General features: G+C 36.1%; 1 protein-coding gene across 2 annotated transcripts in view; it reads right to left on the bottom strand.

The window, feature by feature from the left end:
- ADK (adenosine kinase) overlaps window positions 1-27,981 on the bottom strand; it is a 521,304-nt gene that overhangs the window by 452,435 nt on the left and 40,888 nt on the right. For both annotated transcript variants that reach the window (XM_047825350.1, XM_047825351.1), the window contains exons 2-3: window positions 27,619-27,693; window positions 1,656-1,709 (exon numbers count right to left, since the gene is read on the bottom strand). In XM_047825350.1, the coding sequence (XP_047681306.1) occupies window positions 1,656-1,709; window positions 27,619-27,693 (129 nt within the window). The remainder of the gene's footprint in view (window positions 1-1,655; window positions 1,710-27,618; window positions 27,694-27,981) is intronic.

The raw sequence follows: 27,981 nt of genomic DNA, 5'->3' as shown, positions 1-27,981 counted from the left end.
TTCTGGTCCACTATTGTCAGTAAGTAGCAGTGTAAGTCATTTATCAGCAAGTCATTTATCATATAAATCCCTCCTAATTCATTATAAAAAAAAAATGGATATTAGTTCTATGGCTCATTTCTAGAATCAAAGTTCTGTAATTTCAAAGACATGAAAGAAAATGGCCCCTGATTAAGGGGCCATAAAAATACCCATGATATTTAAAATGCTATACCTTGGGGTGGTTGGGGGGCTCAGTCAGCTGGTGAGTCAGGCCCGAGTCAGCCTCTGCGCTGACAGCTCAGAGCCTGGAGCCTGCTTTGGATTCTGTGTCTCCCTCTCTCTCTCTGCCCCTTCTCCACTCATACTCTGTGTCTCTGTCTCTCAAAAACAAACATTAAAAAATACAATAAAATTGTTTTGAAAAATCACTATATAACCTTGAGAAAAAAATATTTTGTGTGTGTACTTTTTATCTGCATATAGGTGACACAAAGCTTCACATTAGTTTCAGCTATATGACATAGTATAGCTATAGTATCTCTACATGCTATGCTATGCTCACAAGTATAACTACCATCTGTCACCACATAATGCTATTACAGTATCAATGACTATATTCCTGATGCTAAGTCTAAAAATAATAGTCTTGAAGGACTCTATGTACAAAAAATTATTCTTCATACAGATATATACAAATTGAAGACTGCATTAAATTAAACCATAAGGGACCTGAGTTAGAAGTTAAAATATCTTTAACATTAGGGAGTGTCAAACATCAGGAAAATCCTGACAGAAGTTTGTAAAATTCATGAGTATATTTATTAAAGGATAGAACCTTAATAAGGATATCTTGAATAAGTGTAGTCCGACCTGAAGGTGTATAGCCAGCCACAGATTCCTCGAATTTTTAATTCCACAGTATTATTTGACATTAAGTGTTCGCATAGTAATTAAGGCTATCAGAACTTTCTTATGGTACAATGGGAAAAATAAAGTAGACTAAGTAGAAAATAGAAGCATATAAATTATTTTATAGCTGTCTCCTTTGGACAATGACACTAAAAAGATTAAGATGAAATTTTAAAATTCCCAAACCTATCATTTTTAACTAAAAACCTCAAAGTTCTTGTGAAATAATATACTATAACAGAGCAGAAAAATAGCAATGGAGATATCCCAGAATCATATGTTCAAGTTATTTTTCCCTGAAAGAACCCTAAGAACATTAAAATTTTAAAAAGGAACAAAATTTTGTTCATATACCAAACTTTAAAGTGTTTTTCCTTATGCCAATCAATACTAGGCATTTACCTTTTCATAAAGAAACAAAAGAAACAAAATTACATTTTGTCATCTTAATAATGAGGTTGGGGAAGTCAATTGAGTAAAATTAACAACACTTTAATATTTTATCTGGGGAAAGAAAATGAAATTATTTATTTCCCAATATGCCCTTAGTCTAGATGATGCAATACTACATGTTTTAACACGCATGCAGAAACAATTATTTCCTATGTTAATCTTATGTAATGTAAATTATCCTAATCTTACTAGTATTAAGGTAATAGTGTTAATTACATCTTTATATTTTATATCATTTGAAAACTCAGATTGTTTACATACACCTCCATAGAGGAATAAACCATGTACTACCTAGGGTTTAATGTACTTACAATTCCTTGTGTTTGTCTTCAGCCAAGATTTGGTCATTTGGTTTAAGAGAATACCTGTAACACAGAAACAAAAAAATACATCATATAAACATATAAGTACCTTTGCCTCATGGACATCTGACTGTGATATCAGCATACAATGAGTTAACTCCTATCAAATAAGCACTACTACACTGTTACAGTCCTCTGTCTTCATTGATAAAACATTGAAAAATACCTAAATTCTTCGTTGTTCTATTAGTCACTGCCACAGACACCATCCAAAGAACTGAAGTAGGATCAACCTGACCTTTGACAACACAAGGTATCTTCAATATTCTTCTGTAGTGAATAATCTGCAATGTTACATGCCTCTAGTACTGAGGCAAGAAATTCAAGAAATTACTACAATAAGTATTTAGAAGTTCACAAAACAATAAGCAGTTATTCATTCATTAAATATACAGTAAACATCTATGCACCAGACTATGTCCTAGGTGGCATGACACAGGAGGAAAAATAAGTTGTTATTTATTAGCTTAATGACCATAGGCAATCATTTCATTTCTTTAAGTCTCACTTTCCCTGTCTATAAAACAGAAGTTGCGATAAATATTAGAACATTTATCTTTCAAATTACCATATAATTTGTACTGCTAAAGGTAACTGTTTCTGAGGAGTATACAGAAAAAAATAAACACTGGATGGCAATTCCCAGGTCTTCAATTCCCACTTGTGTTTAATTCTTTCCTAAAACTAAGCTGCCTGACAATGGGTCAGAGGTTTAAGTGGAAAGGTCATGCATGTAGAGTCTCCTTTCTTGCCTCCCCTTTCACAAGTCCCTTTACCCACTTTATGAAAAGAATGGCAAACCTCTCACACATCCTAAATAGAACTGTACTACACTGGCTGGGGTATAAAAACCTCTGAAGTGCTAAACAAGAAATGGTTCATAATATTTTTATCTTCAAAGCCTCTGTAAGTAAAGTACCATAAACTGCCCACAGGAATTCCTGTTTTATACATTATTTCTGTAAAGAATGAAGCCACAAATTATCAATGGGGAACTATCTGTCGTAGGATGTTCTATTTTCAGGTATATTATAGAATAGGGCACAAGTTGATTACAGTTTTCTTTAAAAAGTTTATCTTTTCGGGCGCCTGGGTGGCTCAGTCAGTTAAGCATCCAACTTAGGCTCAGGTCATGATCTCACGACTTGTGGGTTCGAGCCCCGCACTGGGCTCTGTGCTGACAGCTTGAAGCCTGGAGCCTCCTTCAGATTCTGTGTCTTTCTTTCGCTCCGCCCCTCCCCCACTCATTCCCCCCATCCCCCGTGCGCGCTCTCTCTCTCTCTCTCACACATACACACACACACACACACACACACACAAGAATAAATAAACATTAAAATAAATTAAAAAAAAAAAAACCAAGAGTCAACTTACTTCTTCCAAGCAATAATTTTAAACAAGGTTCCTTGCCTTCCATTTATCTACTGAGGATTAACTATCAGAACATGGTTGTCACAGAAACAAAAATCAAATCATTTATTTGAACTGAAAACTGAAGCCAGACTTTTTCTATCATGAAAGCAAACCTGATTTGTTTGACAATGAAGAACAGTTTTACCAATCGTTCCACAGCAGACAATGGCCTTCAACTGAATGAATGATTTTGACTAAAACATGTTTAAAGCACTCAATAAAAACATTCTATTAAAAAAAAAAAATCCTTTTGGGGCACCTAGGTGTCCCAGTCGGTTGAGCATCCAACTTCGGCTCAGGTCATGACCTTGCGATTTGTGGGTTCAAGCCCCACGTCAGGCTCTGTGCTGACAGCTCAGAGCCTGGAACCTGCTTCAGATTCTGTGTCTCCCTCTCTCTCTGCCCGCCCCCCCCCCACTCACACTCTCTCTCCTTCAAAAATAAACATTAAAAAAATTTTTTTTAATCCTTTTGACATAGGTATATTGAAATTAACAATATTTAACTTTCCCCAGCATGTCCTAAACTGTTTAGGTAAACATACACCTATAAGTAAAACACTAATAGATATGATTACTAGCTATTTAAGAAGACGTACTAAAGTCTTTTTTGGTGCATTTCCCAGAACTGCATGTCTCTAGTGACTCTAATAATTGGAAATCAGGTGGTTTCTAATTCTTTGCTTTCAAAATAACTGAAGGACCTAATCAAATTATCAGCTGATAGACAAATAAAAATAATTTTTGATGATAGACCATTTGATGACAGAGATGCTCACACAATTAAGTGATGCTGGTGAAACAAAGCTCTGTCTACTTCCATCCAATTAATTATGTGAACACATTTCTCAGCACTTCTACCTGTCAGGAAGCAAAAGTTCCTCATTTCCTTCTCAGGTAGCAAGAACCTGTGTGCTCTTGAAGGTCCTTCTAGCCAGACTAAGAATCAAATTGACAGATTAACAGAAGAAAATCAACTTTAATAGGTATATGTACGGGGAATCCACACAGACATGGAAATTCCAAAGTCGGTCAGACAAAATGAGGTATACCTGTCATTCTGAACTAAGGAGAGGGAGTAAGGGTCTGGGATTTCAAGGAAAGGAATGTACTTCAAACGGTGATAAGAGATGTTTGGTAATTAGATGTGTGCCCTACCATATAGATGGGTCACTTAGATAAAATTTATCTCTGTTAATAACCCTTATTCTTGGAAAGACTCTCAGTGTAGATTCTTCCATGTGGTTAGGGAAGGAAACTACTTCCTCTTGAGCCCAAAGGGTCTTAAGTGTCTTCAGCTCAAAATAATCCACACGCCAAAGTGGCACATTCTGAGGGGGGCCTAACCTGAACCTCTTCACATCTCTAAAAGAAAAAAGGAAAAAAAAATTGATGCTGAACATTGTCTCACTGCAGCAATGAGCATTATTTATCCAAGAAAGGCTGAACTAAAAGAAAAAAATTAGATTAGCTTCATCCACCTCATTAAAAGATGCATTACCAATAAGATTTTTTCTTGTTTAATAATTACTCAACATTTTAATACATTTACGTTATTTTACTAACTATATGTTAATTACAATTTAATGAATAGATTTTTTTTAAGTTTTTTAATTTATTTTTTGAGAAGGAGTGTACACATGCACGTGAGCAGGAGAGGGGCACAGAGAGAAGGAGAGAGGGACTCCCAAGCAGGCTCCGCAATGTCAGCATGGGGACCAACACAGGGCTCCATCTCATAAATGGCAAGATCACAACCTGAGCAGAAATCAAGAGTAGGACGCTTAACCAATTCAATCACTCAGGAGCCCCCTAGGAGATATCTTTAAATTCAATTTACAGGCATATATTTGTGGCAGAGACCTGATAGGGTGATTAATATGCACAAAAGACTTTAATGTATAAAAATATATTACCTTCCTAATATATGCATATTACATAAAAATATAATTCATGCACAAAAATACATTAAATAAGGATAAAATCTGGCAGGAAAAAGTATAATACAAATATAAATTTAAATAGAGAAAGGAATATAAAATTTTTCAATGTTAAGAAAAGAGTTTGGGGGCACCTGGGTGGCTCAGTCCGTTAAGCAGCCAACTTCAGCTCAGGTCATGATGTCACAGTTTGTGAGTTTGAGCCCCACATCAGGCTCTGTGCTGACAGCTCAGAGGAGCCTGCTTTGGATTCTGTGTCTCCCTCTTCCTCTGCCCCTCTCCCACTCACTCTCTGTCTCTTTCTGTCTCTCAAAAGCTGAATAAATGTTTAAAAAAAATAATAAAAGAGCTTGTTTGTGTCTTTTTATAAATGAATGATGGTAAAAAAATTTTTTTAAATAAATGGATTATGGTAGGTATCAAAGCCGTATGGTATTTAGAGTCCACTAAGAGTGATTTATCAGTTTTATTTAGCATTATAAATCATAAATATTAACTTAGTAACGAAACTTATTAATGTTTATTAAAACATTTTTATGAAAGTTTTTTGAAACTAGTGGATTTGATGATATCTATGTCTCAACAAAGTGTTTTGTACATAGATAATAGCAAATCAATTAATGTTATTTTCCTTCTCCAGCTGGCTAGTGATAGAGAATAACAAATATTTTTTGCACTTAAGGACCTCACAATGCAGTAAATGAGTAAGAATAAAAATAAATGTGGTGTGATAAGGTTATGATAAAGCTATGTACAGTGTTCAAACAAAACAGTACAAAGTCTCCTTCCTAAAAGAGTCAAAAAAAGGGAGAGCTTTTATCTGTTTTCTCTTCCTTCCCCATTTCATCTCTCTTCTCTGTTCCTTTCCTATTAAAAAACAAAACAAAACAACAAAACCTTCTCTTCTAAAGTCTCAGGATAAGAATTTAAAGAAAATGGTGGAGGCCAGAAAAAAAAAAAAAAAAAAAATGGAGTCCAAATAGGCAAGAAGCAGGCAAGGAAGGATAGACCTGATTTTGATTAAATCAGCAAACAGGAAATTTTACTCTCTCAATGGACTGAGTACATCTCCAGATCCTCAAGAATAAATGTACAAGATTCATTTTGAACTATTCTCCAAGCAAATTAGCTCTCTAATTCCAAACAAACTTCAAAGTAGTTACTCTTCCCGTATCATTTCTTTCTCTCATCTGATTTCCTTCTGCCCCAAACCAGGTAACTTTTATCATATCTCAAAAGCCTTAATTCTTCAGCTTCAGCATGGAGCCCAGCATGGGGCTCGATCTCATGACTGTGAGATCATGACCTAAGCCAAAATCAAAAGTCAGACCCTTAAACAAGAGAGCCACCCAGGCTAGGTTTTTTTTAATTCAATTTTCTCTTCCTTATCTCTTCCTTGACTCTTACACACTGCATTTTAGAGTTAGCCAAAATGCGAAATTTGAGGAAACAGTACCCAAGATTATCCTCACTTCTGGGGTTCCCAGGTGGTTCAGTCAGTTGAGCAATCAACTCTTGATTTTGGCTCAGGTCATGATCTCATAGTCATGAGATCAAGCCCTGTGGAGGTCTCACACTGAGCATGGAGCCTGCATGTGATCTTCTCTGTCCCTCCCCTGCTTTCACTCTCACAAAATAATTAAATATTAAAAAAAAAAAAAAAAAAAGGCTATCATCACTTCTGACACCAACTGCAAGTTCTAGAAGTTCCCAAAACCACCCTCTGGCTCAATAATTCACTAGAAGGATTCACAGTACTCCCTGAAAACTATTACACTCACAGTTATGGATTATAAGAAAAGGATACAGGTCAAAGTCCAAGGGAAAAGACATATAGAGCAGTGTCTGGGAGGGTTCCAAATGGGAAGTCTGTCCTGACATCAGTATGTTGACCATATAGACCATTGTTGATATGTGACTATAATATATGCAGTACTGCCAACAAGGGAAGCTCACCCAAGCTTCAATATCCATATTTTTTATTGGGGCTTCACTACATAGGCATGATTGATCAACTGACTGCCTCAATGGTTAACTCAGTCTTCAGGTCCACTGATATTATATGACCCAAAGTTTAACCCTAAATCACATAACTGGTCACTCTGTGGGGTGTGGCCAGCCCTGTCCTAAACAAAATGACACTTCTATCAGGTATGATGTAGATTACCTCTCAGAAGCTGGGGCCAAAGGTCAGACATCTCTTTGGACAAGGCCAAATTCTTTACTACACATAAGCCTATGTATGTGTTTATTTATTTACATATGTCCATAAATATACTGATGTGTATATTCATAAACTTCCATCTAGATCTGCATTTTTCATAGAACTCTCCCTTATACTCACTTTACCCAATTTTAGTTAGGTTAATAAACTATATGAAAAGTCACTAGAATAACCTATTGTTATTAATTATCTACCCGCCCAAAAGAAAATTATTCTAATTTTATGTGGCACCTGGGTGGCTCAGTTGGTTAAGCAACCAACTTCGACTCAGGTCATGATCTCATGGTTCCTAAGTTCGAGCCCCACATCGGGCTCTGTGCTGACAGCTCAGAGCCTGGAGCCTGCTTCGGATTCTGTGTCTCTCTTTCTCTCTGCTCCTCCATCACTTGCACTCTGTCTCTCTCGCTCTCTCTCTCTCAAAAATAAACATTAAAAAAAATATATATATACATATATACATATATACATATATACATATATAATTATGTTGAAAATTATTCTAATTTTTAAAATGGAACACTGATTTAATTTGCAAATTAGAAAAAAGGCACTAATAGAGAAAGATTATTTGTTCCTCCACGCAATTTAAATATATTTCCAAAGCTCATAAACTACAACCAAACTCTATATAGATGGTTATTTTTAAGGAAACAAAAACTTTCCAAAACACCTTTAAAATGTACACAAAAAAATAGTACAAACCTATAATTGTAAAAATTATGTGTTAACTAACAAATGCCTCACATTCATTTTGAAAGTGGGCAAAGTATAAATTATAAATATAAAGGTAAATATACCATCAGGACCATAACCCCTACTAATGAAATGGAGCTAGTTCTCACTAAAATGTACATACCTCTACTTTCTACCATGTCTTTCCTAAAATGATACTAAGTACAGCCTATTTTTTAGTTGGATTTTGTTTCCAAAAGACATGATTAGATAGATGTTCTGTTTTTATATTCATTTCTTAAATTCAAACATAAACATGGTCCCTAGAAAGTCAGAGACAGCAAAATGGTATACTGGTAGTTCTCAACCTTTTTTCTGTCTGAAGTTGCCAGAGGATAAAGACAAGTGCCTACTCCTATCAGAAGATAAGGAAGGTGGAGACAATACAGGAAAGCACGGACTTTATCCTGCCTCTAGCCTCTGCAGAGAACCTCTAAGTGAAAGAACATTAGATTGCAAGTCTAAGACCTGTGTTACTGTCCTGATTCAGCCATTAATTAGCTTTTGGAAGTAGACAAGCCACTTAATTTCTCTAAGAAGGATAAAACTACCTATCTCATGTTGCTATGTGGATCAAATAAGATAATACATGAGAGGTGCCGACACATTTACATTCAATACTCACCTCTCTTCCCTTTCCTGTAATGCTTGCACCTCAATAAAATGACTAATTCATCTAGCTTAAATAGAGAAGGAAAGCAATTGAAACTGTTCACATTTTGAAACAATTGCATAACTACAAATTTCCATTAAGAAGACATCAGACAGTTGGGTACAAGGATGTCAATGCGAGCATCATTTAAGGAAAAGTGGAAGCAAACATTATCCAGAAAGTAGTAGATTTATAACGAGTAAATTATAACACCACTGGGAAACAGGTCAGCATTAAGTTTAAAAAAAAAAAAAAAAAAAAAGGAAAAATGGCAATATACTCCCAAAAAGAATTGGAAACGTAACACCAAAATGTTATATAGCTTTACAGATTATTTTTATTCTCTTCTTTGTGCTTTTTCGAAATGTAAATAATTAGCATGTTTTAGTTTTGAAACTAGAAAAATCACATTAAAAACAAATAGATATAATACCTTAGAATGGGGTTATAATATTCTTCTGGATGTAGTTTTCACTTAAATTTTTCAACCAATGAACATTTAAGCCTCCGAAGATTAGTTCAAACTTTTTTTGTGTAAAATTTTTAAAATAAATTTTTTAAAAATATTTGTATTGTATAAATATTGACAGCAACAGGTGACAAGTGGATAGGAAAAAAGAGAGAAGGAAGGAAAGGAGGAAGAGGGAAAAGAGAGAAAGAAGGGAAGAGGGCAAGAAGTAGGAGAGGACAAGGGGGAGTACTTTCCTTCAACCCTATCCGAGCTATTAAAGGAAGCACACAAGAATAAAATCCCATCATGGCATTCCCATCATGGGCAATGGGAAAATGGCACTGTTATTTAGGTTTATAATTAAATATCAGAACACATAAATAAAATGTATTAATACATGATAGATAACTATTAAGATATGCTAGATCAGCAGCAGTGTGCAACTAACAGTAATGAAACACAGGTAGGGCCTTAAGATTGAAACAAACATTGTTTATTCAAATGTGCTTTCCCTGAAGAGAAGCATAACATAAAATTTCAGACCTACAAAGGTCCTTAAAAATGCTGTCAAGTCCAGAGACAGTCCAGTCATAAATGAAATGGCCAACCCAATATCACACAAATAGGTAACACCAAGCTAAGACTTGCTTACACAGCAATATAACAATAAAATATTCCATAAATGCCTGCAACTAAGATTGCCTTCCAAGAATTAAGTAAAATTTGAAGAAATCTACAAATACTACCACATGGTCCAAAGAATCCTAATAGTAGTATGCAAAATTTTATAGAATTGGTAGAATCAATCAGATAGTATGGGTATGGTAAGATTTTAAACATGTTTAATTACCCCCAGCAATTAAAAAATAAACATATCAAAACATGTTGGAAAGGAAAAAGGGAGGCCAAAAGTGTTAATCACCACAGCAATGTTTTAAGAGGCTTACCAAGAAACAGATTAAACAGTAAACCACTGGATTAGAACGAAAATAATAGCAAAAAGTTACAAGATTTATAAAAATAACATTTTAAATTCTCACTAGTAAACTAAATGAGGATTAAAACTCAATTACAGAAGGCTGAAGAAAAAGAAACTAGATTTACACTTAAATAGAACTATACTCTTTATATTATTAAATTTTCTTTGCTTAAGTTTTTATTTTTATTTATTTTTAATTTTGTTTAATGTTTGTTTAGTTTTGAAAGAGAGAAAGAGAGAGTGAGAGAGTGAGTACAGCAGCAAGGGGCAGAGAGAGAGGGAGACAGAATCTAAAGCAGCTGCCAGCACAGAGCCTAACACGGGACTCGAACTCACCAGCCATGAGATCCCGACCTGAGCCAAAGTCAGACACTTAACTGACTGAGCCACCTAGGCACCCCACTTATGTTTTATTTTTAAAAATCACTGATAATTATTCAAAATGACTAGCCATGTATTTTCATTAAAGGAAATTTAAAATTTGACTTGGAAGATGTTACTGCTTGGCCACTGGGCCATATCAACAAAATTGGGCCACTTTACATCACACCTGTCATTTATTTCTTACACTCTTCGATTTGACTTCTGTCCCTTATCATTCCACCGTGATTTATCTACCTGAGGTCACTGCTGACATCCTATTATCAAATCCACTAAATTCTTGTAGGTTTTATGTTACTAGGCATCTCTCTTACGTTTGATACTATTAACCACTCTGTCATACAAACTCAGTGACTTCATGAGACCCTGTTTTAGTTCTGCTAAAAACTCACTATTTCTTCTTCAGCCCCTTCCATAATCAATTCTTCTTCATCTATCCATTTATTCAGTGTTCTATCTTCCAACCGGCTGCCTTCACTTTTACCCTTTCTCTGAAAGGCTTATCTATTGGTTGCTTTTATTTTTTATTTTTTATTTATACATATGTATGTACCTACATACATATATAATCTCTAAGTCCAATGTGGGACTCAAACTCATGACCCCCAAATCAAGAGTCATACACTCTTCTGACTGAGCCAGCCAGGTGCCCCATTGGTTGCTTTATATACCACCTATTTAATAATTTTGGTGGTGATGATGATGATGATGATGCTGATAATAGTATAGTAACAGCTAACCTTCATTGAATGGCATTATATCAAGGTAAAATTAAGTATAATGCTTATTTATTATACTTCCCTCCAGCCATGAATCCTCTACCCACAAGAAACATAAATCGAATCCACCTGAATATCACATATGCATCTCATGCATGAACAAAACTGAACTCAATCTATCCACTCCCTCTAACATGTCATTCTCTCATACTCCCTAACTCAATCGTAAATACCACCAAAACCAAAAGTTGGAATGTCATCCCTGACTCCTTTGCCCCCTTCATTAATCAATCATTAAACGTACCTTTATAACAGTAAAATATTATTGAACTTTCTCCAAACTGCATGATCAGGTCACCATCCCTCAACACCACCATCCCTCAACAACATTCCTAATGCTGCTTTATCCCAAAATCTAAGAATCTGGAATTCTGAAAGAGAGAATCAGAAGAGCCAAGGACCATCTTTCTTTTAATGCAGGTAACAAGGTAACCAAGTTAAAGAAAATACACAAAATTCAGGAGCATTTCCAAATACCAGCAATAATCGAAAAAATGTTACTGAAAAAATATTCTACTCACAATAGCAATAACTTTACTTTTAAAATACCTAGGGAGTCACCCGGGTGGCTCAGTCGGTTAAGAGTCCGACTTCGGCTCAGGTCATGATCTCACAGTCCGTGAGTTCGAGCCCCACGTCAGGCTGTGCTGACAGCTCAGAGCCTGGAGCCTGTTTCAGATTGTGTCTCCCACCCTCTCAAAAATAAATAAATGTTTAAAAAAATTTTTTTTAATTAAAATAAAATACCCAGGATAAACCTCACCAAAAATGTACACCTAGAAGAAAACTGTACAATACTGCAGTAAGACCTAAGCTGCACTAATATTGTAACAACTCACCACATATCACTATTTGAATTTAATTAATTAGAGGTCCCTGGCTGACTATATCAGAAGAGAGTATGACTATTGATCTCGGGATTGTGGGCTCAACTCCCACGTTGGGTGTACAGATTACTAAAAACAACAAATAAATTTTTTAAAACTTAATTAAAGTCAAATAAAATTTTAAAATTCAATTCATCAGTTGCACTAATCACACTTCAAATGTTCAAAACTAAATGTGACTAATGGTTACCATATTGAACAGTACAGACATACAACATTTCCATCATCGCAGAAAATTCTAATGGACAGTATTGCTGTAGAGATAATAATTTGCCCCAGATTTTTCTTTTAATCACTTCTGCATGGTTTGCATTTTTCCCCAAACACAATTATTTTTATAATTTTTGAACCTAACAAACTTAGCAATGATCACTACCATAAGATGTGGAAGTCTAAAACAAAACAGGGGCGCCTGGGTAGCTCAGTTGGTTAAGCAAACGACTTCAATTCAGGTCATGATCTCACGGTCCGTGAGTTCAAGCTCCGCGTCAGGCTCTGTGCTGACAGCTCAGAGCCCGGAGCCTGCTTCGGATTCTGTGTCTCCCTCTCTCTCCTGCTCATGTTCTGTGCCCTCTCTCTGTCTCAAAAATAAATAAAAACATTTAGAGAATTTAAAAAAATTTTTTAAACAAAACAAAAAAAAACCTAACCATTTTATAATCCTGTATTTAATGTACTTAGAGACTACATGTTACTAAAATATACAAAATAGCTAGAGGAAAAAATAGAAATATATATGCATAAATAGAAAAACTTATATGGTAAAGATCTCATTTTTCCAAATTAATCTAAAAATGCAATGCAATCCTAAACAAAAACCCCAAAAAGAATTTTTTAAGTACTTGACAAACTCATTCTAAAATTTATGCACAAAAGGAAAGAGCCAAGAATAATTAAGAAAATTCTTGGGGCGCCTGGGTGGCGCAGTCGGTTAAGCGTCCGACTTCAGCCAGGTCACGATCTCGCGGTCCGTGAGTTCGAGCCCCGCGTCAGGCTCTGGGCTGATGGCTCAGAGCCTGGAGCCTGTTTCCGATTCTGTGTCTCCCTCTCTCTCTGCCCCTCCCCCGTTCATGCTCTGTCTCTCTGTGTCCCAAAAATAAATAAACGTTGAAAAAAAAAAAAAATTAAAAAAAAAAAAAAAAAATTCTTGAATAAGAACAAAGTGTAGGGACCTGTCCTATCAAACATCAAGATTTATTATAAAGTTTTGTAACAAAATAAAAATAAAGCTGCATTAGTTCAAGGACAAACAGACAAGCAGAAAAGGATGGAATACCTAGAAACCAAGCTATAGACAAATAAAAATTGGCATTGCAGATCAATGGGTAAAGATTGGGACTATCACAATACAGTGATAGAATACTTGATTTCACTTGAGGAAAAAAAAAAATTAACTGGATCCCCACTTCACATCATATACTGAAATCTATTCAAGTCAATTGAAGACCTAAATATACAAACCATAATGTTAAAACATGGAGAAGAAAATATTGAAAAATAGCTTTATAAAGAATTAACTATAGGGGCACCTGGGTGGTTCAGTCAGTTAAGTGTGCAATTTCAGCTGGAGCCTGCTTCAGATTCTGTGTTTCCCTCTCTCTTTCTCTCTCTCAAAAATACACATTTTTAAAATTTTTTTTAAAAATTAATAATGAAACAAAACAATTATAGCCTTTTAACCTTATATATGGAGTATCACTTGATACTCCAAATATTGTTTTACTTCAAACTAATATATATTTATTTACAGAAATAATTCATCCTGATTTATACAAATAATCCAGCTGTAAATTTTTGGTATTGAATAATCAGCACTGAAATTTACAACCAATTATTATTACTTTGAGTATTTCTGGAGTAAACATTAAGTAATGTCTTTCATGCAGGCTTACGTTAATCAAGACTTACCTAAGGTTTGTATGATTACATTATTAAAGATTTGGATTCATAAGAAAAATATATTTCCTCAACTACTCTAGCTTCCTTTCTTAAAACTATTTTCATTTCTAATGAGGATTTTTACTTCCCGATTACCATGACATTAATTCTCTTCATACCTTTACTTCTATAGTATTTACCTAGTGTCAGGAAAAATCAAAACAAAGCTGTCTTATATATTCCTCCACTTTCTTTTGTATAAACCTCTTCCTTTACTCTCCATAATTAGATCAACACTCATCTGGCAGTTATTATACATTCCACATTTTATCTCTCCTCATACCCACTGTAACTCTTCAATATGCTAGAAAAGATTATTTTCAACAGCCTACTTTGTTTCAAGTTTTCCTACGTATTTTCAGTTACTATATTTTGACAAATTGGACACATCAAAATTGACTAACTTAATTCTTTCAATTAGATAAAGATCCTACATTTTTCTTACTCCAGGAAAAAACTGGCTTTCACAATCTTTAAACAAACTAGTATATTCTAGAAGAAGTTTAATTTTTAAATATCAAATAATTATCTAATTGATACTTCTGAATAGTGGCAATGCTTGTTCTATCCTGGAAACTCTCAATACAAGAAGTGTATTGTTTGAAAACTTAGTCAAGAAGAACTGTTGAGTGTTTCAATCTCTCATACAGGATTTATTCATCTACTAATGTACCAATTAAAACTAAATATTAACAATTTTTAGAGCAAATTACACACATTTTTTTCTCACCTACACTATACCTATTATTGAAGGAAAACACAATTTCACTAAGTTTATAAACCTTTACATATCTACCATAATTTACACCAAAGTCTGGACATATAATTAATTTCAAATTAATACTTCCATAGTAAGTTCACAGAAAATAAATAATACAAATGTTACAATTAAAACAAATCTATATTTCAAATCTCTGCTCAATGACTGATCTTTTTTGGACATCAACAAATTTCTTAAGATCTAACTTATTCTTTATGAGATACCTACCTCATAAAGTTGCCAAGAGGACTAAACTGATACCGTATACATCCAATACATGCTGAATAAATGTTGTCTTTATCAGATAACAATTCTTAAAATTTATTATATTCTTTTTTCTCATATATTCTTGAATGTTTTTCAGATGGATCTTCCATGGCCCTTCTTTACATTCCACTCTTTGTGGTGCATCAGTCCAGTGTGTCAAGGCTATTAGCATATGATGGCTCTGATTCTTTAAAAATCTGTTATGAGTGGCACCCAGTCATCTCAGTGGCGACTCAGTTGTTTGAGCAAAAGACTTGATTTTGACTTAGGTCATGATCTCACAATTCGTGAGATCAATCCCCACATTGGGCTCTGTGCTGACAGCAAGGAGCCTGCTTGGGATTCTCTCTCTCTCTCTCTCTCTCTCTCTCTCTCTCTCTGCCCCTAACCCCCCTCAAAATAAATAAATAAACTTAAAAAAAAAAAAAAGAAAGAAAAAATATGTATCTAAAGACAAAAAAGGAAAGTATCAATTCTCACATTTTAAACACTGAACACTTAAAATCTCACTTTATTTTTTAATTTAATTCAATTTTTTTATTTTATATATAGAGAGAGAATCTTAAGCAGGCTCTATGCTCAGCTGTGGAGCCTAACTCAGAGCACAATCCCATGACCCTGGGATCATAACATGAGCCGAAATCAAGAGTCAGATGCTCAACCAACTGAGCTATCCAGGGGCCCCTAAAATCCCACTTTAAAAAGGACTTTCCATAAAAAAAAAAATTTTCAGTCAGATGCTATCTCCCAAGTACCTAACATGTATCCATCGCTATACTATCAAATAGCAAAAACATAATGTAGTTCCTTTATACAAAGAGTTTACTGTATATATAACAGATTTACAAAGATACTTTTCCGAATTGTCTCTCTCCATCAATGTTTATAAACCCTGCATGCAAGGTTTATACTATGTATATTTAATTATAAACCTAGTACAAAAAAAAAAAAAAATTAGCATCCTTTCAAGTAAGAGATTAAAAAGCAGAAGATAATAAATAAATGAGAGCCAATAAAATCAAAGGAAATTGTAAATTAAAGAAAAAAAAACCCTCTCTTTTATTCTAAACACTGCTTGCTTGAGAAATTATAAGATCATCACATAAATTATATAAATTATTAAATACTTAAAAAATAAAGCCAGGAATCAACAAAAGATTTGAACCTAGAAAAAAGTAAGATAATCATTTATTTACCCACCAATTGCTGGGTGGCTCAACTGGTTAAGCATCCAAATCTTGATTTGGGCTCAGGTCATGATCTGACAGGTCGTGAGTCTGAGCCCTGAGTCGGAGCTCTGCACTAACAGCACAGAGCCTGCTTGGGATTCCCTCTCTACCTCTCTCTCTGCCCCTCTCCCATTTGTGCACAAGTACTCTCTTTCTCTCTCAAAATAAACTTTAAAAATAAATAAATAAAATTAAAATCTTAAAAAAAATGATAATTTTTTTTTTTTTTAAAGGAGAGGGAGAGACACCTGGCTGGCTCAGTAAATAGAGCATGTAACTCGATCTCAGGGCTGTGAGTTCAAGCCCCAGGTCGGTTAGAGATTACTTAAAAAAATAAAATCAGAAAGAAAAGAAAAAAGAAAAGAAAAGAAAAGAAAAGAAAAGGAAAGAAAAGAAAAGAAAAGAAAAGAAAAGAAAAGAAAAGAAAAGAAGAGAAAGAAGAGCGAATGAAGAACTTACCAGAGCTGGAAAAACAAATCTCAATTGCGACAGAAAAAGGCTACATTATGATAGGCAAGCCAAGGCTACTAGCAGAAGCCCTAAGTCTCAGAGGAAATGGATAAGGCATGGAGCTAAAAGTAGGGAAACTGACTACCATCTCACCATGACAAGTTACAATTCCTAAAATAAATTAGAGATTTATTGTCTGAAGAAACCAAACAGAAGCATCTCTGAAATGAGAGACAACAGGCAAAACAGGACAAATAGGAAGGGACAGATCAAACCACCTACTTAATTATGGTAACTTTAGCCCCCTTACCCTGTCCAGCTCTAAGAATAAAGCAACCAGGCTTCAAAGACTTTTCTGTAAAGAAACTAAACAGACTCAGAGAATAGACTTCCAGATACCAATATTAGTAGTCAGCCCATAAAAACAGGCTTTTAATATAATCAAGCCACAATAAAGTTCCATTACTCAACAAGCCCAACCTATGCATACCAACCTTCCAATGAGGTTTTGAATGTGTATGGTGCGTGTGTGTGTGTGTGTGTGTGTGTGTGTGTGTGAAAATTTTTTTTTGCTTTACTTATTAGTGTTCTTCAGCTATGTAACAAATTCACCCAAAACTTGTCAGATTAAAACAACACTCATTATCCCACACAGGTTTTAAGGGTCAGGAACCCAGGAGTGGCTTAGCTAACTGATTCTGGCTCAAGGTCTCTCATGAGGTTACAATCAAGCTGTCAGCCAAAGTTGCAGTAAACTCAGGGTTCAACAGAGGATGGAGAATCCACTTCTAAGCTCATGTACATGGTTGCTGGCAAGTCTCAGTTCCTCAAAGGCTGTAGAGCAGAGGCCTCTTATCTCCCACTCCATAGGGTGCCTGAATATCAAGAGATGGCAGCTAGCTCCCCCCAGAATTAGTAATCTAAAAGAAAGAAAGAGGTGTGTGTACAAACAAGTGAGAGAACACTCAATATGGAAACCACAGTCTTTTACAACCTAATCTGTAGCATACCAACACTCCTACTGTATGCCATTCCTTATATAGATCAGTCCTAGTACAGTTGGGATGAGACTACTCAATGGAATACCAGGAGGAAGGGATCACTGGGAGCCATCTTGGAAGCTACCAAAGTGTACACTCTGGTCACCCACCAGTAATCCCTGCCTCCTGTTTTTTACATCCACGTGTAGTGCCCTCCCTCATTATACCAGGCTTGGTGTGTATGATCAACAGTATATGGCACAAATGATAGCATGATAGCAAAAATGATAGACTACAGTTTCCATCTAGGGAAAATGATTGCCTCTCTCAAATCACTAGTAAGAGAGCAAACAGCTACTATGTGTTGGTCCATGAGATGAGAAACGGATATCCTCAGTTCAAAAGCTTTTAAGAGGGCCATCTGGGTGGCTCAGTTGGTTGAGCATCCAATTCTTGGTTTCAGCTCAGGTCACAATCTCACAGTTCATGGGTTCGAGCCCGGGTAGGACTCCACACTGGCTCCTTGCTAATAGCATGGGACCTGCTTGATATTCTCTCTCCCTCTCTCTCTGCACCAACCCCCTCCTCCACTCATGCTCACTCACTAACTCTCTCTCTCTCTCTGTCAAAATAAATAAACTTTAAGAAAAAAAAAAAGGTTTTAAGGAAGTGAGGACAGCCAATAATGAGTCATCTGTGAATCAAATCTTCCAGCCATAGTTGAGCCCTGAAATGAATGCCACCATGGCCAAGAGACTGACTACAACTTGACCAGAGACCCTAAGCTAGAATGACTCAGCTATGCCACACTCTCAAATCCCTGACCCTCAGAAACCGTGACAGATGCTAAACTTGTTTGTTATTTTAAGCAGCCAAGTTTGGGGGTAACATGTTACATAGCAATAGATAATTTTATCAAAGCTTTTTTAGAAAATTATAAAAGCAATTCAAAATGGTTTTAAAAATCTTAAACTGTACAGAAAGTTGAAATAAAAGTACCTACCCTAGCTAACCTACCCTCCCACAACTGTTAGAGCTTAGAACATATCCTTTTGTATTTTTTCTTCTTCGTATACAAATCAATGGAATGAGGTTTTTAATGTCTTACCATTTAATATGAACAGAGAGCCAAAAATCAACTAATATTGAAAGAAAGTCTCCATTGTGAAGGCCACAGTAAATAATAAGAGTAATCCACAGAAATCAGAGATAAAGCAGGAAACAGAAGAGAAACCTTCATAAAACAAACAAAACCATCTCTAATATGTTTAGAGAGGAGAAAAAGACTACATCCATAACACAACAGAATGTTACATAATAATAATTTACTAATAGCAGGAACAACAACAACAAAAACACTAAAAGCTTTCACAGAGAAAAAGACTAGTGATCTACAAAGGAAGGAGATGCATTTGATGTATGGCAGACAATGGCACATGCCTTCAAATTTGCAAAAAAAAAAACAAAACAAAAACAAAAACAAAAAAAAACCCTATTAACCAACCAATAGGTGCAAAGGAAAAAATTTTTTAAAGATTGTCACACATATGCAAGGATTAAAATTACACGTACTCATGCACTCTTTCTCTTAGGAAGCTACTGAGGCTATGCTATACACACACACACACACACACAAGCACACACAAAACCAACTAAGCATATATAAGGTATGGGAAACAAGAAATCTGAAACAGGAGAAAGTCAGAGGGAAGTTCAAGGCAAACTGCTGTTTTAAAGGGTGGGGGCACGCCTGAATGGCTCAGTCAGTGGAGTGCCTGACTCTGAGGAAATGGAAACTCTTGGTTTCAGCTCAGGTCATAATCTCAAGGTTCCTGAGGTTGAGCCCCACATCGGGATCTGGCATGACAGCGTGGAGCCTACTTGGGATTCTCTCTCTCCCTCTGTCTCTCTCTGCCCCTCCCCTGCTCATTCTCGCTTTCTCCCTCTCTCTGAAAATAAATAAATAAACTTAAAAACAAAAAAAAAGTCTAACAGCACAACCTGTTCATTTTGAGCACAAAGATGGAGAACTCTAGAAAGGAGGTCACCAAAGAAAAAGATGTTGACAGACTTACTGATTTTTTTTTAATTTTTTTTTTAATGTTTATTTATTTTTTGAGAGAGAGAGAGACAGAGCCCAACATGGGGCTCAAACTCACAAGCCATGAGATCATGACCTGAGCTGAAGTCAGACGCTTAACTGACTGAGCCACCCAGGCATCCCCTTACTGATTTTTAAGAAATGAGGAGGCAGAGGGGGAGGAGAAGGGAAGAGGTTAGTAGGCATATGACAGATTTAACAACAGTGGTTTGAAATTTTCAGTAAGTGTATAGAAAATGGTACAAATGAATACAGGATATAATAAGTCACTGGAAGAAAAACAAAAAATTTTATAAGTAACCATAGTCCACAATTTTGTTCACAATGATTATTGGCTTTTAACATAATTTAATAACATGGGGAAGATGAAGAGGAAACGGTAACAGGTGAAAGAGAGCTAAATCCTTAGCTATCACAATAGGGAGTCAATACATATCTAAAACTGGCAAACCCAAGGAGCTCCTGGCTGACTCCACTGGTAGATGGAGGATGTGAATCTTGATCTTGCAGTCATGAGTTCAAGCCCTACAGTGGGGGGTAGTGCTTAAGAATAAATAAAATTTAAAAAAATTTTTTTAATAAATAAATAAAAACTGACAAACCTAAGAAATACCTAGTAATACAGACCTCAAACAGACCCTAAGCTTGGGACTGTTAGTCAGATTGTATGCATGAGAAATTAACCTTCAATTCGCCTACTCTCACAGTAAACATTCAGGAATGTACAGCAGTTTTTAACAGTTACTAGAACCTGGACAACAATGAGATAAGTAGCCAGAGACTCTTCAACAATTAAACACCAAGAAATTATAAAAATTCCTGGTAAAAAATGGCAAAAGCAAAGTTCTCAGAAGCCCAGAGGAAATCCTTTCCACTATCATGCATGAACATGATTAGGTTATATCTTCCCACAGGAACTTGAAGATCAAATGTGCCCCTCCACACGGAGTGTTGTGTCCTCTGTTCAGGAAACCCTCCTAATGCAATCGTGTTCTTGTATCCTTTCCCTACACTAAAGGAACATTTATTCTTTGCCTCTCCAATCAACCAGCCTTATAAAAATCACATACAGGTGCCTGGGTGGCACAGTCGGTTGAGCGTCCGACTTCAGCCAGGTCACAATCTCGCCATCTGTGAGTTTGAGCCCCGCGTCGGGCTCTGGGCTGATGGCTCAGAGCCTGGAGCCTGTTTCCGATTCTGTGTCTCCCTCTCTCTCTGCCCCTCCCCTGTTCATGCTCTGTCTCTCTCTGTCCCAAAAATAAATAAAAACGTTGAAAAAAAAAATTAAAAAAAAAATCACATACAGCAATATTAGTGTATTATTTAGAAACAATTGGATACCAGGAAAGAACAGCTAAGAATTAGAAATGGTTTCTTTTGGAAAAATAGCACTTTTGGGATATAGGGTAAAAGCAAGGGGAGAGGTGGAAGATGCAGCAAAGGACTAACATTATTCCTTAAAAATTTTCAGTACTAGGGCATTTGGGTGGCTCAGTTGGTTGAGTGTCCAACTCTGGATTTGGGCTTGGGTCATGGTCTCAGTTCATGGGACCAAGCCCCTTGTCGGGCTCCATGCTGAAAGCACAGAACCTGCTTGGGATTCTCTCTCTCTCCCTCCCTCTCCGTCCCTCCTCTGCTTGCTCTCTCTCTCTCTCTCTCTCTCTCTCTCTCTCTCTCTCTCAAAATAAATAAATGAACTTAAAAACAATAAACCTTTAGTACTAGTTTACTTTTTAACTAGCAGTAGTTGTACATTGATAAGTATTTTTTATTCAAAAGGCCAGATACTTTTTCTTTTTTTAATGTTTACTTATTTTTGAAAGAGAGAGATACAGAGCATGAGCAGGGGAAGGGCAGAGAAACAGGGAGACACAAAGTGGGCTCCAGGCTCTGAGCCTGACGTGGGGCTCCAACTCACAAACTGTGAGATGATGACCTGAGCCAAAGTTGGATGCTCAACCAACTGAGCTACCCAGGCACCCCCCAGATACCTTTTTTTAAGTTTATTTATTTATTTTGAGAGAAAGAGAGCACAAGGGAAGAGCAGAGAGAGACAGAGAATTCCAAGCAGGCTCCACACTGTCAGTGCAGAGACCTACTTGGGGATCAAACTCCCAAACCATGAGATCATGACCTGAGCCGAAATCAAGAGCAGGACACTTAACTGACTAAGCCACCCAGGTGCCCCAAGGCCAGATATTTTTTTAAAAAATCAGAATCAGAAAACAAATTCTATCCAAAAAATTTTGATAGTTAACTCGTTTTCACAGTGTAAGAGACTAATAAATATATATTTATTCATTTGCTTAGTACCCAACTATTCCCAGAAAATTTATTTTTACACAGTTCAAATATAAAAAACACTTAACTAAATATGGTCTGAAATGTAAATTAAACACAGTCTAGTGAAATAATAAGGAATACTTTCAAAGTGTATTTTGGAAAAAAATGTTCTGGAACATAAGAATAGGAAAGTCTCTACATTTATGATTAGGATCCAAAACCTTCCTTTTTATCTCCAAGTACTGACGTCAAAAATCAAGTTTAAAAATTAAAACTCAAAACAAAAATACTAAGTTTCAGCTTATTTAGGATGAGCTGCTAATGAAACAAAGAAGCGACTTGAGTTCTCTGGAGTATCAGCACACAGCTGTCAGATCACAACCATTCTGATCACATTTGCATGAACTTTTAAAAACAAATACCCTGGGGCGCCTGGGTGGCTCAGTCAGTTAAGCGTCCAACTTGGGCTCAGGTCATGATCTCACGGTTTGTGAGTTCGAGCCCTGCGTCAGGCTCTGTGCTGACAGCTCAGAGCCTGGAGGGTGCTTCGGATTCTCTGTCTCCCTCTCTCCCTGCCCCTCCCCTGCTCATGTTTGGTCTCTCTGTCTCTCAAAAATAAATAAACATTAAAAAAAATTTTTTTAATAAATAAATAAATGCAGGGTGGCCTGGCTGGCTCAGTCAGTGGAGCGTGTGATCTCGGGGTAGTGAGTTCTAATCATATGTTGGGTGTAGAGATTACCTAAAAAATAAAAAATCTTAGCGGCTCCTGGGTAGCCTAGTCAGTTGAGCATGTGACTCTTGATTTTGGCTCAGGTCATGATCTCACAACCAAAGTGGGACTCTTAACCGACTGAGCTACCCAGGCACCCCCTAAACAGACAAAACAATCTTAAAAGACAACAACAAATTTAGAGGGCTCACACTCTGTCACATTACTTCAAAACTTACTTCTGCAATAATTAGCTGCAATATCAAAACAGTGTGGTAGTGGCAAAAGGAAAGACATAAAGATCAATGGGAAAGAATTGAGAATCCAGAAATTAACCCACAAGTCTATAGGCAAGACATCAGTCTATATAGAGACATAAATATGAGTTTGGGCCCTACATCAGGCTCTCTGTTGTCAGCGCAGAGCCCACTTTGTATCTTCTATCTCCCTCTCTCTCTGCCATTCCCCTGCTTGCACATGTTCTCTCTCTCTCTCAAAAATAAACATTTAAAAATAAATAAATAAATTTGAATGAGAGAGAGAGAGAGAGAGAGAGAGAGAGAGAGAGAGCAAGCAGGGGAAAGAGAGAATTTTAAGCAGGCTCCATGCTCAGCACAGAGTCCTTCACAGGGCTGGATCCCATGACCCTGGGATCATGATCTGAGCCATTTCTTATTATATTACAATAGGCCAAATTTACACATTTATAAATTCTTGCCTGATCCTTTGACATACAAGTTTACCTAAAAGAGTTATAAGGGTAGTTTCCAGGACATTAAAAAATACAATTTGTTAACAATGGTTGTCCCCCCACCAAATCAGTTGTATTTTTATGTACTAGCAATGAATAATCCAAAAGTAAAATTAAGTTTGGGTTTGAAGATGGTGTTGAGGAGAATAAATACCGTGACTTCCAGTGCTTTGCTAAAACTTCAGATGCAAGGCCTTCTGGCTAAGCATCTGTAATTTCGTATTGTTGCAACATTCATTATAACCCTGGGGGTTCCAGCTTCCTAAAAGTTTGCTGTGGACAAACCAGAAAGAAGGTTTATGTAGATTTCTACAGAAATTATGATTCCCGGAAAAGATTTTGAGGAAATGATGAAGGCTGGTATCTTTCAGAGAGCAAAGTGACTTTCTTTCGGTTGGTTCCATGGAAGTTGGTCACTGACCTATATCCCTGAACTATGAAACATGAATATTGGACTATGGAATAGTTTCTCTTGATAAATAAACAACTAACAAGTACTGTGGAAAAAAACAAAGAAAAATAAACTTAATAAAACAATTCTATTTACAGTAACATCAAAAATAATGAAATACTTAGGATTAAACTTAACCAAGAAAATGTAAGACTTACACACTGAAAACTACTAAACACTTTTGAAACAACTTAAAGACAACCTAAATAAATGGAAAGACATCCCCTGTTCATGAACTGAAAGACTTAGTATTGTTAAAATGTCAGTACTTACAAAACTGATCTACAAATTCAGTACAGTCCCATACAAAATGCCAAGTGCCGTTTTTGCAGAAATAGATAAGCTGATTCTAAAATTCATATGGAATTTCAAAAGATTCCAAATGGACATTTTTTTTTTTAATGTTTATTTTTGAGAGAAAGAGACAGAGTACGAGCAGAGAGGGGCAAAGAGAGAGGAGACACAGAATCTGAAGCAGGCTTCAGGCTCTGAGCTGTCAGCAAAGAGCCGGATGAGGGGCTCGAAATCACAAAGCACAAGATCATAACCTAAGCCAAAGTGGGACACTTAACCGAGTAAGCTACCCAGGCACCCCCTAAATAGACAAAACAAGCTTAAATTAAAAAACAACAAAGTTGGAGGACTCACACTTCCTCACATTACTTCAAAACTTACTATTGAAATAATCAGCTGCAATAATGAAAACAGTGTGGTAATGGCAAAAGGACAGACATAAAGATCAGTGGAAAGAACTGAGAATCCAGAAATTAAACCTCAAGTCTATAAGCAATTGATTTTCATAAGAAGTACCAAGAGCATTCAATGGGAAAAAGAATAGTCTTTTCAACAAATGATGCTGAAATAACCAGATTTCCACATGCAAAAGAAGGAACTAAACCCTTAACACACAACTAATAAAACAATTAACTAAAAACAAATCAAACACCTAAATTTAAGTGCTAAAACAAATATTAAAAGAACACATACAGGGGCGCCTGGGTGGCGCAGTCAGTTAAGCGTCCGACTTCAGCCAGGTCACGATCTCACGGTCCGTGAGTTCGAGCCCCGCGTCGGGCTCTGGGTTGATGGCTCAGAGCCTGGAGCCTGTTTCCGATTCTGTGACTCCCTCTCTCTCTGCCCCTCCCCCGTTCATGCTCTGTCTCTCTCTGTCCCAAAAATAAATAAACGTTGAAAAAAAAAAAAAAATGTTTAAAAGAACACATACACATTGTGATTCTGGATTTAGCAATGAATTCTCATTATGACAGCAAGAGCACAAGCAACAAATGAAAAAATAAACTGAACTTCATCAAAATTAAATATCTTTGTGCATCAAAGGAAACTATAAAGAAAGCAAAAATAACCCAAAGAAAGGGAGAAAATGTTTACAAATCATTTATCTGATAAGGGGGTCTATTATCCAGAATATATAAAGAGCACTTACAATTCAACAACAAAAGACAAACAACTAAATTCAGAAATGGGTGAAGGACTTTAATACACATGAATAGCACATGAAAAAGATGTTTAACATCTTTAGTCATTAGAAAAATGCAAATCAAAACCCACAATGAAATATCACTTTACACCCACTAAGATGGCTATAATTTAAACAAAGGAAGGGGCGCCTGGCTGGCTCAGTCAGTGGAACATGTGACTCTTAATCTCGGTATTATGAGTTCAAGCCCCATGTTGGGTGCAGAGATTACTTAAAAAATAAAATATTTAAAAATAATAAAATGGGGTGCCTGGGTGGCTCAGTTCATTGAGCATCTGACTCTTGACTTTGGCTCAGGTAATGATGCAAGGGTCGTGGGACTGAGTAATGCATCCAGCTCTGTGCTGAGCATGGAGCCTGCTTAAGATTCTTTCTTCCTTCCTTTCTTTCTTTCTCTCTCTCTCTCTCTCTCTCTCTCTCTCTCTCTCTCTCCCCCCACCCCCGCCCTCTGCCACTCTCCCCTGCTTATGCAGTCTCTCTCTCTCAAAAATAAAAAAAATTATAAATATTAATTAATTAATTAATTAATAAGGGAAAAGAACAAGTTTTGGCAAGAAAATGGAATCCTCATACATTCCTGGTAGGAATATCAAAGGGTGCAACCATGTAGAAAAGTTAGGTAGTTCCTCAAAAAGTTAAACACAGAATTACAATGACTCAGTAATCCCACTCCAATAGATACCAATACCATAGATTAATGAAAATACATGTCCACACAAAAACTCGTACACAAATGTTCATAGCAGCTTGATTCACAACAGCCAAAAAAGGAAACAACCTAAGTGCTCATCAACCAATACAGTGTGTTGTGTGTGTGTGTGTGTGTGTGTGTGTGCGTGTGTACACAATGGATTATTTTGCCACAAAAAGGAATGAGTTACTAATACATGCTACAACTTGGATGAGCCTTGAAAAACATCACGCTAAGTGAAATAAGACAGACACAAAAGGCCACAAACTGTTTCCATTTATATGAAATACAATGGCCAAAATAAGCAAATCCATAGAAACAGAAAGCAGAATGGTAGGTCCCAAGAGATCAGAGCATGGAGCAGAGGTGGGGAAAGGGCAGGCAGGGATAGTGAAATGATTACCCATTTCAGGTACAGTTTTGTTTTTGGGGTGATGAAAATGTTCTGGAATTAGATAACAGTGATGGTTGTACAACCCTAAAAATGTATTGGCAGTCATTGGATTACACACTTTACAAGTGTTAAAATTATAAATTTTAAGTGAAATTTACCTCAATTTAAAAAAAAAGTGGTTGCCCTTGGGCACAGACAGAACTTGCTTCCTCATTATAAATCCCTTTTTTACTACTTAATTTTTTCTTTGTACCAAATGGTGTCAAACAGCCAGAAAAATAAACACAAACTGATTTCTCAGCTAAATTTAAAACATCAGAAGTTACTATTAAGGGAGAATTAATATAGAATGATCACCTCTGAATTATGTCCTGCATATTCTTCTTGTCCTCTCCAATCCTATTTCTTTTCCCATTTATGTTATAGCACCATGACAGATGTAGTTCACTGATAACAATTTAAAAATTTGGGAACTAAATCATTAAGTAAATCATACATACTTCTTCCTTGCAGAGAATAAAAAATAAATTTCAGGGACACCTGGGTTGCCCAATCAAGCTAAGTGTGTGACTTTGGCTCAGGTCATGATCTCACAGTTCGTGAGTTCAAGACAGACATCAGGCTCTCTGCTGTCAGCACAGAGCCCGCTTCGGATCCTCTAGCCACCCCCTCTCTCTCTGCCCCGCACCCATGCACATGCATGCAGTTTTTCTCTCTCTCTCTCTCTCAAAAATAAACTTGAATTAGTTAATTAATTTCAAGTGAAACTAGCAACAGGATTGAACAAATGTACCTAAAGTTTTCCCAGAGAAAACTGTGGTCAATTCATAAATAATTATAGTGCAACTTGCTATTAATGACATTAAATTTCCTGAGTTTTCCTCCAATTGAAAGTATGAGAGTCCAGTCTTCAACAGTTTTTCTTTTGATATAAGTTTCACATAGTACATACGAAGAATTTAATACTCACTTATCAAGGAAATCCTTATCCACTACAGCAGTGATGTCAAGAAGAGGATTTCCCATCCCAAAGAGAATATTTTCACTAAAAAAAAACACAAAAAAATGCAAGCACAAGTTAGAAATACTTCTAAAAGTAAGCTGATGTATAAAATGCACACAAATATAAAAATATGTATCTTCACTTTACCTCAAAAATAAACCTAACATGCTAGTTTATTAAACCTTTGATTTGCTTTTTACATTTCAGACAACATTTTAGAGGTAGCATAAGCTATTTAGAAAGGAGGATGACTTTCAAATTGGATCAAATAGAAGAAACCAGATCATGTGACCTTTTTTCATAATATTCAACAGCTAATGACCAAAGCTA

The sequence above is a fragment of the Prionailurus viverrinus genome, chromosome D2 (assembly GCF_022837055.1).
Source record: "Prionailurus viverrinus isolate Anna chromosome D2, UM_Priviv_1.0, whole genome shotgun sequence".
Classification (NCBI taxonomy): domain Eukaryota; kingdom Metazoa; phylum Chordata; class Mammalia; order Carnivora; family Felidae; genus Prionailurus; species Prionailurus viverrinus.
The sequence above is the reverse complement of the archived record's forward strand: the minus strand, read 5'-3'. Positions and strand labels throughout refer to the sequence as shown.